At 37.1% G+C, this 11,726-nt stretch overlaps 1 protein-coding gene across 1 annotated transcript in view; it reads right to left on the bottom strand.

Moving 5' to 3' along the window:
• Nucleotides 1-1,979: 1,979 nt before the first annotated feature.
• The window catches only part of usp43a (ubiquitin specific peptidase 43a), a 221,709-nt gene continuing 211,962 nt past the window's right edge, over nt 1,980-11,726 (bottom strand). Inside the window, exons 15-16 of the mRNA XM_047365938.1 lie at nt 7,665-7,826; nt 1,980-7,567 (exon numbers count right to left, since the gene is read on the bottom strand). Coding sequence (XP_047221894.1) covers nt 6,402-7,567; nt 7,665-7,826 — 1,328 coding nt within the window. The 3' untranslated portion in view covers nt 1,980-6,401. The remainder of the gene's footprint in view (nt 7,568-7,664; nt 7,827-11,726) is intronic.

The following is an 11,726-nucleotide window of genomic DNA, read 5'->3' as shown; positions in this document are numbered from 1 at the left end:
GAGGTGTTGCAGGATGAAGTGTAGACCTAAGTTAACAGCATCATCTGCTGACCTGTTTGCTCGGTAAGCCAACTGCAGGGGGTCCAGCAGGGGGCCTGTGATGTCTTTCAGGTGCTTCAACACCAGCCGCTCAAAGGATTTCATGACCACAGACGTCAGGGCTACAGGCCTGTAGTCATTTAATCCTACAATGGTGGGTTTCTTGGGAACCGGGATGATGGTGGATCGTTTGAGGCAGGAGGGAACCTCACATTTCTCCAGTGACTTGTTGAAGATCCTTGTGAAGATCGGAGCGAGTTGGTGTGCGCAGGCTTTCAGGCATGATGGGGAGATGTTATCAGGTCCTCCAGCTTTCTTTGTTTTCATGCGCTGAAAGAGCCTGTTTACCTCTTCCTTGGAACATGTGGAAGATGGTGCTCTGCTCAGATGAAATGTTTGGCTTACTTGAAAACTGCTATGTGTGGTGGAAAACTACCACTGCACATCTGCACTGCACCCCACCCCACAGTGAAAGATTGTGGGCATGCCTTTCTTCAGCAGGGACAGGAAAGCAGGTCAAAGCTGATGGGAAGATAGTTGGGTCTAAATAAAGGTCAATGCTGGAGGAACATCTGCCAGAAGCTACAGAAGATTAGGCAGAACTTACAGCAGGAAAGCTACAGCTACAATAGAATGGTTTAAAACAAAGTGTTTAAATCAAATGTTTCCAGACCTAAATCAAGTTGAGAATCTGAAAATGATGATCTCAGATGCAACAGAAAAAGGTGGTTCCACAAATTATCAATGCTGAAGAGCTGAATGTACCTGCTTGGGACATTTCTCTGATTATTTTGCTTCCACTTCCCAGTTCAGTGCTATTTTGTGTTGGTCGATAAAATCATAATAAAATACTTCTCAAACAGTTGAAGGGGTATGAACACTTGGGGGGGGTGTCTACCTAAAATGTGCCCGTCTTCACAGAGAATATCTCCAGGTTTTAAATATAAGTGTATTTACATTCGGGCCACAGACACAGACTGATCACTTTTGATTGCAGCCTTCCAAAAACATATATATATATATATATTATTAAGGATATTAAGCAATAAAACCTCTTACGTTCCTACCCTATTACTGCTGTAGTTTCTGTCTAATTCTAACCCCTCAGTTACAATCATATTTATTCCAGTGTGAAGCAAAGCATTCATTCAAAATTTAAAGAAAACTGGATAAAATACCAGTATGTCAAACAACCATATAGTAAAAATGTTATATCCATAAGCACTTTTATCTGATTATTTCCAAAGAAGAAATACCTAAATTTGTCTTCGTAAACGTAGAAAAATTACATCTAAAATATATGGCACATGAGATCCTTATTCTTTGAGAAAATGTGTTATCAAAGAGGCGCAAAGAGGTTTCCAACAACCTTTGCTTGTTTACTGCAGCATTGATCTCTTAGAAGAAAAAAAAAATCAAAGTGAAATTGCTTCAATGTTTTTCACAAACAGTTTTGTTCCGCTCCATAAGAGAGTAAGAGACTTCTGTTAAATTGGATGCTTTATTGGACAATAAAATGTCTGGGAGATCTAAATGGCTACTTTATATACATATAAATGCAGAACGATACTGAGGTAGAAGCAAATGTTTTCTTACTTAGAATAATAAGTGAACATGAAAAACATTTTCTCACAATAAGTTAAAAGAGACATAATGAGAAATCAGGGGGTGTAATGAGGGAAGTTCTGTATGCACTTTAATCTAGACAACATTTTAAAGCTTGGTGTTCTCACTGCAAGCACTGATGAAGAGACAACTGATACACGCATGTCTCAGGTTGCTTTTAAGATACAATAAGAGGATTTTTGACCTTTTCTGCCTTTTACGGAGAGTGTCAATCTGTAAGAGTCCTGTCATCACTCCCAAAATGCACCTGCAACCGCCAAAATAAAGCCACAGTCAATCCTTTTTGACATTCTGCTAAGAAAAGACTCAAACTCTGAGGTTTAATTGTGTATTTTCAGTAAAGTTTATGTTGTTGCAGTAGTACTTTCTCAAATCATTTCACTTATTTATCAAAGATGTACAAAATTTTACAAAAATAAATCTTTTTCACATTAATCTTAAAAAATATGCACAATGGTATCACTGCGTAACTGACCAAATCTATGATTAATGACCACAAAAATATTACAATAAAATGACAAAATAAAATATCAGATTCTAACAGCCTTTCTGTTCTGCAGATTAAGAGAAGTGTTAAAACATGAGATCAGGTCAAGAATCAAAAATGTTACACATTTTGTTAGGTGATGTGTTCATTTGTCAACATATTTCCACAACCATCGCAATTTTGGATTTATTACATAATAATTTATTTAGACAAATGTTTAACTATTGCAATTAAGTTCTTATTTACAAAGTTAAAAAGCAGATATAGGAAGGCTGAAGGAATCGGACTCTATAAAGTTATTACAAACAAAGGATTTGTTACACAAAACCAAACCAACTCCTTAAAAACAAGATTTTATGTCACATACTTTAAAGTACAGTGTATTAAAAGAGAATCAATGTTTACACGTGAAACAAACTTCATGTATGCAAATCGTAAAAACGATTTAAAGTTAATTTTAAAAGGTACTGAAAGACAGCTTTCATTCTAAAATTTCCAAATAAAATTTAAAGAAGTGTTTTAAAAATGAAAGCAGAAAATGAATGCCCATGGGAAGATATTTTCTAGCCCTGTCGACTGCAGCAGCTCCATCCAACTCTGGATATTAATCTTATCACATAATTCAGTTCAATGTTTTAAATCATTAGGCAAAATTTAAAATCAGACAAAGATAACCTAAGTAAGTTCAAAAAAGTGTTTTCAAGTTTAATAAGGGAAAAAATGCTCTCCAAACCAACTGGGCCCAGTGTAAAATAGTGATAGCTCAATAAACCTAATAACTCATTCTCTACAGTATTTTCTAGTAAAGAAGTATTCTTGGCTGCATCAATTACAGTGAGTCATTTGGGTCCTGAAGCAGCAAAGCAGTCCCTGGCCATCACACTACCACCACCATGTTTGACTGTTGGTATAATGGTTTTTATTGTACGGGGCATGTTCTATGCCAGATTTAACTGGGCACAAGTTTTCTAAAAAGTTCCACTTTGTCTTGTTAGTCTACAGAATATTTTCCAAAATGTTTTGGGGGTTGTTAATTCATTTTTTGGTAAATGTGTGGCTGGTCTATTTTTACTAAGCAAAGATTTAACCTCTGAAACTCTCCCATGAAGGCCATTTTTGCCCAGTCTCTTTCTTATTGTTGAACCTGAACACCAGCCTTAACTGAGGCAGGTGAGGCCAGCAGTGCTTTAGATGTTGTTCTGTAATGACTTGTCACTGTGTTCTTAGGGTACTTTTGGTAGCCCGGCCAATACTGAAGGTTCACCACTGTTCCACGTTTTCTCCATTTGTGGATAATGTTTCTCACTGTGGTTTACTGGGGTCCCAGAGCCTTAGAAATGGCTTTGTAAATCTTTCCAGCCTGATGGATACCATCAACTTTTTACACTTCAGTTCTTCCGTTGAAACTGAAACTTAAGTGATTCTTGATTTTACATGTCTGGCAGTAATCAGGACTCGGTGTGGATGTGAAACTAAAACACAAAATGTCAAAAACAATTCATGATACAAGGGGGAGAATTCCTTTTTCACATAGAGCCAGGCTGATTTGGATTTTTTGTTACTTATAAATGAAATACTTTGACAACTACGTGTATCTAATTAGGTTATCGTTGTCTGGTAAAATTGTTTGATGATCTGAAACATATAAGTGTGCCAAAAAGAAAAAAAACAAAGAACTGTAAGACCTTTTTCACAACACTGTACAAGCTGAAAGTTGTGCTCTGCACAGTTGTAGACATTCAATACATAAACTAAGTTATGAACATAAATACTTAAATGGATTGTTTTTGTTACTGAGGCTGGTGTTTGTGCTTTTTGAATAAAGAAAGGTCATTAACATTGCCCCATTGCCCCCGTTTTGAACATAAACTTTAGCATTGAATTGTCAGATGAGTAGCTTCCAGGTAGAACATGTGTTACAATTGAACACGTTACTACATCAGCAGAACAGGGGACTGAGATGGCTTTTGGCACTGATACAGCGCAGCCACATTTCACTATATTATTCATTTAGTTCTTTGTTTTCCTTAAATATCCATTACTCCCCATAACCACCTTCTTTATTCCCTGCATTGTGCTTTACCAACCAATGGATATAAAGCAGGTTGATGTCGGCAAAGAAGAAATTAGACAACAAGAGACAGAAAAACTTTGAAAAGTGAGCACCTAATCCTTCATTATATTTGATTAACAAAAAGTCAACAGAAAGAATTCACACATCACCAATACAAAAATTCTAGCAAGAAAAATACAACTTAAGCGGTTGTTTCAGTGAGCATTTACTGAGCGACTCAGGCCCTGCCCACCCTGACCAGGGTATTCAACAACATGGAGATTTTATGCTGCATTTACATCAGCAAACAGCTTCTCATGAGGTTTTTCAAAATGCTCTTCAGAGTGAAGAAGTTTAAAAGTAGATTTTTGTGCTAGAAACAGAAACAAAAGTGAAGCCGTTTCCATGTTTTGTGTTTTTATTCCTTTGTCTTGATTCTGTCTCCACTAAACTTCAAAAGAACACTGTAAAGGTTTATGGCTGAGAGGAAGGGGCAAACCGTTTCATAAAAATCATGAGCTACGATTGTTTTGGGAGAACATTTAGCCTGGTGCTTCTTGTTTTGAATTTTGCCGTTAATATTATTAAAGTCATTGCCACCTTCTGGTGCAGCATCTGTACTACAGTGTTTTTGATTGGAATCACAGTGTAGATGCCGTCGTTTTCAGCAGGAAAATCTGTTACATAAGATAAATATCTGAAGTAGTGTAACCAGTGTCTACATAACAACATTTGGGTTAAACAACTGATGACATATTTTCAGCTGATTAAAATATGTTATGAACGTTTCCAGGAAAATACAAGAAAAAGTTGTCCTGCATCACATATCAAAGTTGTCTGATTAGGCAGCAGCACCCATGTGCTCACAACAAATGCAAAACACTGTCATTATTATTTAAAAATGAGGATCAAAAGGTCTATTTTTGTTTCCTTTTAAAGAAGCCGTCTATGCCAAAATGAAAAACTATAGGGGTTCATAACCGCTGACAAATCAGTTTCCTGGCGAAATCTTCTGGGGCTTTTATTATCACTGTGCGGCAATTAGGTCCACAAAACCTGTATTGAAATTATTTGTACCAATGCAGATGTCTGCTTTTAATTTAAGATTTGGCCGATGTTTAAACAGGTTTTTTATTGTTGCAATGGTGATAGCCATTTAGTTAGTTTGTATTAGCAGCAGCATGCAGTAAATGCAAATGTAAAATCATTAAAATAGTATCTTGAAGAATCTTTTGAAAAATAATATAATAAAATAAACTCAAGATCTTAGATTTTGGTGACAATTTTCTCTGAGAACTGTTGAGATGAAGACTTCAGGCTTCAGAAAATTGTTGCGCACTTAAGCAAGGAAACCAGCTTCTTATTCTCTGCTTCAAATCTCACATAATCAGAGAGCAGTTTCCTTAACAGTCATTTTTACAGGAACATTCACTGTAATAAGGCTTAAAGAGGCAGGTTTTCTACCCCCATAAGAACAGCAGAAAACAAAAAACCAGTTCAGCTACATTTTGTATTTGAGCAAAGAGGAAAAAAACTGTCTGCTAAGTTCTGAAAAAACTTCTATAGTGTTAAATATATTTAGCAGTTCCATAGTGTATTAATATGTTTCTTCACAGTAGGCAATCGCTAAAGGTTAATAACCGCATTAACCATGGAGCTGAATTGATGTATGATAAAGTCAACCAGCCATTTAAATTAAGCCTAAACAAGGTTTAATAAAACAATATTCAACAATAAACAGAAAAAACATCCTCAAAACTGTTAATCAACAGAGAGAATACATTCTTATAAAGGAACACAATCATCGTGTCCTGATTGTAAGTAAAAACAATTTGAGTTAAAAATGGAGTGATGTCTTCCAACACTCATACTGCATTAGTAGGAAATAAAGTCTGCACCACTAGCTCAAGGTGATAGACAAAAATAATTCATTTAAACTGCATTTGTGTTGTTTAGGCACTTATTTTAAATCATAAAAAACCTATATATATATATATATATAATATTATAATATAATATTATAATATATATAATATGTGAATATTCTATCTCTATCTCTCTGCTTTCTTGTGCTAACCACTTGAGTCATTTTTTTCCTGGAACACTAAATCACTTTATTGTAAACGGAACTATATTGCTTTGATCTAAAAGATGGTTTGCTCTCCGTTAGGAAAAAAAAATCTCAGTTTCTCTGCATCAGAAGCTGGACTCAGGGAATGTCTTCTTGCGTCCCAGTGAGGTTGTGCTGTACCGAGTCCTCTGTGGGTTGCTGTAAGACGGTTTGTCTGTGGTCACGCTCCGTGATGGTGCTGGGGTTGTGGACATCCCATTACGATGTAAGGACACTGTCCTGCGTATGCTTTGCTCTGCTTTGGAGGGTATGTTAGAGGAGCTCTTTGAGCGTCTAATATTAGCGGTGGAGCTTCCTAACTTCCCATTTGCCAGTTCATCAACCCGACGGCCCAAACCATTTGATTTGCTTCCTTCCACTCCAGTTCTTCCTCCAGCTGCTCCATTGGGTAGTGACGTTCTTGATGAGTTCCTTCTGCCTTCCCCCTCATCACCTCCTTTTCCTGACTCACCGTTTATGGACTTCTTAGAATCCTTATCTTTCTTTAGGAAGTTACTTTTTAGAAAAGAGAAGAAACTGTCATGACTCTTGGGCACTTCATCTTTTTTTGCCTTTGACTTGTCTGCATCAGCACTGTGGTGATCCCCATTAGCATCCTGCCCCTTTTGTCTTCTCAGAGTTCCATCTTGAAGGCTTGATGCACTGTAACTGGAACTCAGCTTCATCTCTGCATCTTGTGAAGACTTAGAGGAGCTCGGCCTCCTGGCATCCTTCCTCCTGGAAAGGGTGTTGCTACTAGAGCTAGTGCTCATATTCCCTGAGCTCTCTTCTTTTGCCAGGCTTTCCTTTTTCCGTCTCAGACTGGCTGTCTTCCCAGAAGTCTTCTCCGATGTCCTTTCTGATGGCCTTCTTTGACCCTCGGGGACCTGAGAATAATGTGGCTCTTTTTCCATCTTACCAACACAACTCATACTCCCAACATTTGAAGATCGAACACTGGCTGCCCGACCTTCAGGCATCTTTTTGGTGCTACGTGATTCATTCATCAGATTTACTATTGAATCCTTGGTGCATTGGGGTCGTCGGCCAGACTGCAAGTACTGCACTAGCTCGGCAGGATCAGTGTCCTGTGTTCGGGGGGACACTTGCTCAGGCTTTCGTCTCTCTTTTGAACCTAGGGACCAGCGCATAGGAAACTTGTTGCTCAGGCTGTCCTTTTGCTTGGTCGGGACTCTCAGGCTGATGCTGCGCCCTTGAAGCCCTCGGACAAACGGCCGCTTCTCAAAGCCGCCTGACAATGACAAAGACAGGAAAGGGCTGTACTTTTCATATTCAAAAGCAAGATCATGAAAAAGCATTAGGGTGAATACATGAACGTCATCACTCACCCCTCTCCTCTTCAATGCCATTGCTGTGGAAGACTGGAGACTCTGGAGAGTCTGGTACCAAAGACGAAACGTTGGTGGAGGAAGGAGACACCAGACTGCCTCTCTTGCTGTCCCCTGTTAGCCGGATTAGCCAGTGGTCTGACACCGATGAACTGATAGAGCCTTGTAGTGACAGAGAAAGAGGATCAGAGAAATGAAAACTAAAACGATTCTTACAATAGCTGCGTTTCCATTGCAAATGTATGCAAAACTTTGTCGATATTCCGCCAATGTCGAAAAAACACAATTTTGCAGTTGCGGTGTTTCCATTAAATAAGAAATACAATCAAAATCACACGTGAATAAGTTTGTTCACATGATAACTTATTAAAAAACATGGTGGATGACGGAATTAAAAAATTGCAAACACTTGTAAATGATCACATTTCTTTGTTTGTTGGAATCTAAAATGCTGGTAATGCCGCTGTCACAAACTAAATTTAAAAAACACTCTGTCTCCATGCCGTGCCATCATCCTCCTACTACTTCCTGTTGTCTTCCTCGTCTTTTTTGCCAGTAGTGCCATCCAGTTGTTGATTACGTGACTTGTGTGGTGCGAAAACAGTGTTTCCGTTGCAGTTTTGCTAAATACAGCCAAAAAACCACGTCATCCTAGTGCTAAAACGTTTTATTGGAAAACGAGTTTTTTAAAAATCGGCGTGTCTTCATTTGGTGATTTTGTTTTTCGTAATTATAATTTGCGTAATTTGAAGGTCAATGGAAACGCAGCTAATGATATGAATTATCACATACTGTCTTCAGAGAAGTTAAAGAATTGGCAATCCACAGCACAACATTGATTTTCTTCATTTTGCTCAAAGGCTATTGGTTTCCTGAACCTAAAATCTTTAGAGCAAGAAAGACTGGCAATCAATTTGATGTGTTACAGTGAAATTATGTAATTATACAGGCAATAGTATACTATCTATTTCTTTTAAAAATGAACTTGTCTTTGTGAGTAACAAACTAACTGGTGAAAGGCCAAGTTCATTTGTATTGATTTTTACAGACAGGCGAAGACACTACAATATTCTGACCAATTTTGCAAACTTTTTCTGTGCCCTGCTTTAGTTCTGGCATTTTTAAAATATGTTATCAGGCTGATTTAGTAACAGAATTTAGTTGTTCAAATTTAAGTACAAGTCCATGTCTTTTGTTTTTCAAGTTTTGTTGAGTACTGATCTCTAACCTTACCTTCTGGGACCAAAAACAATAACTTGTACACTTTTCTGGATTACGCTGGAAAAAAATGTAACACATTCACTCACTCATATTATGGACACACTGTTTCAGTGATGGTAGACTGTGATCATGTGGTGAAGGAAATATACAGTTGGGCCATCATCATACATTTGATAGGAGTTATTGTACTCCACAATTACTTGATAGTCTGAACTAAGGGGAGCATATAGATATCGAATAAAAGAGGCCCTAAAATGGAGCTTTGATGAAGGCCACATATAATCCTTGCTTTTTTATCTAACAATTATTGTTAGATATAACAAAGTAATCCTGGAAAAAAAGGTCTGGCCAGATAATTCCACCTATTTTTTCAGACTATCAATCATAATCATGCCATGATCAACAGATTTAAACGCAGAACTAAGGTCGAGTAATACCAATACACGTTTTTAATATGCATCAGTGTTAATAAGTATGCCATTTAGTACAATCACTAATAGGTATACTAGTTATCAATAAATAATTTGTTTTAACATTTAATTTGAAAAAGATGCATTTAAGAAGGTACATTTCAGTAAATCAATGCATATTCAAGTCATTATGTGCCATCCTACAATTCTAACTTCTTATACATAAGGACATCAAAGTCTTATGACTAGATCCACACAATATAAGATTATATTTTATTTCATGTACTTCCTGTTAAAATCAAAGGCAACATTTTTTTAATCATTCACCTTCACTGCTTTCACAGAGATTAAAAAGGGAATGTATCAGCTAGGGACTGGTAACGACATACACTTTGTTCAATGATGTTTGACAACTTTAAAAATCCCTTTAAAAACACTCGTTGCCAAGGTTACTCAGGTGTCAGAATTGTAAAAAACCTGAAAGCTAAATCTCGGTCTTTGATATGACACTATGCTGTTGCAAACATTCTTCCTTGAACTGAATTAGGGCTTTTCTTTCTGATTAAATCTCCAAGCAAACTGTCATTCTGGACAGCTATGATTTGGTCGGTTTGGCTTGTTTCTTGTGCTCTAAAGATCTTTTTTTTTCAACTTGCTTACACAAGAAACTCAAATAAGATTTCCACCAACGCTTTATTCACCAGTTGCACTATTTGGATGCAATACTTGGATGCAGGACCAGTTGATTTTCCTTTTTATTACTAGATTTTGTCATGGTTTAGCATCACTAGCTTTATAATTGCTACTTCCCTTTATGTATTTGTCTGTTTAGTTATTGCATTTTATCATAGAAAGGTTTTTGTTAGTTTTAAATACCTTATTTGAAGTGTATTTTGTTGCAACTGCAAAAGGTTTCAAATTACTTTAATTTTTTGACATTTTATCACATTTCAACCACAAATTTCAATGCATTTTATTGGGATTTTATATGATGGACCAACACAAAGTAGTACCTAACTGAGATGGAAGGTGTTTTTCAGATCTATTTACAATTAAATATCTGTAAAGTGTGCCGTGTATATATAGTCAGCCCCTGTTCTCTGATACCTCTAAATAAAATCCTGTGCAACCATTTGACTTCATAGGTTACCATAAGTAAATAAAGTCAACTAGAGAATAATTTATTTTCAGGATAGACCCAGCTATTTTTGTGAAGGCCATGGAGGTTTGTTAAAAAAGACCAGTGAAAAAACAGCATCATACCAAGACCAAGGAAAACTGGAGACAGGTCAGGGAGAGAGTTGTGGTACAGTTTAAAGCAGGGTTAGCTTGTAAAATAATATCCAAAGCTTTGAACATCTTTCAGTGCTAAATTTATAATCTCTAAATAGGGAGAATATAGCATGGAGATAAACCTGACAAGATACTACCTAAACTGACAGGATGGCCAAGTAAATTTTTCAAAGAAGCCGACTAGATGACCCTGGGAAAACTGCAGGGATTCGCAGCTCACTTTCTGGCCTACATGCAAAACGCTACATGCGGCCAATTTAACCATGAACACTCAATCTGCACTATAAAACATGGTGGTAGCAGCATCATGCTGAGGGAAGGCTTTTCATCAGTACGGACACAAAAGCTGTTCAAAAAGGAAAACAAAAGCTGAAGCTAATAACAGTACAACAATGGAAGAAACTGTTCGAAGCTGCAATAGGCTTCAGCAGGGCAATGACCCAAAACAAACATCCAGAACTGCAATGAATACAGGTTAAACAACAAACGTGTTAGAATGGCTCACTCAAAGTCCCAACCCAAATTCAATTGAGAATATGAGGCAACTCTTGAAAACTGATGCTCACAGACACTCTCATATGTCCTGACTGAGCTTGAGCTATTTTGCAATGAAGAGTGGATGCAAATTTCGATCTCTAGATATGCAAAGATGGTAAAAATACACCCCAGAAGACTTTCAGCTGGGTTCGATAGAGGGTTCATTTCTAGTTGTTAAAAAGTATAAAAACCATGAATCTTGTTGGCCCATCACATAAAATCACAATAAAAAACACTCATGGTTGCAAAATTGCAAAATGTGGAACAAATTAAAGGGTATGAAAACTTTTGCAAAGCATCAAGCAGCATCCATGTTTCCCCTGCTCTGGACTGTTTAATATTGCCTTATGAAAACAAGTGTTACACAAATATTCCTGATTATCATTGTTTAATCCAATTTGCCATCAAGTTGCTTCTTATCTTATCTCTCATTACTTCAACCTGATGAACTTTGCAACAAATCCGGAGACCACAGAAAGTTTAAATATAACAACTGGCATGTTTTGTTCTTCATTTTTTAATGAGGCCAGATACTAAAAAACTGTACTGCAGCTCACACACTGCAGCTTGAATGAGTGAAGGACCATGGAAATATCCTTTC

The sequence above is a fragment of the Girardinichthys multiradiatus genome, chromosome 5 (assembly GCF_021462225.1).
Source record: "Girardinichthys multiradiatus isolate DD_20200921_A chromosome 5, DD_fGirMul_XY1, whole genome shotgun sequence".
NCBI classification, from domain to species: Eukaryota; Metazoa; Chordata; class Actinopteri; order Cyprinodontiformes; family Goodeidae; genus Girardinichthys; species Girardinichthys multiradiatus.
The sequence above is the reverse complement of the archived record's forward strand: the minus strand, read 5'-3'. Positions and strand labels throughout refer to the sequence as shown.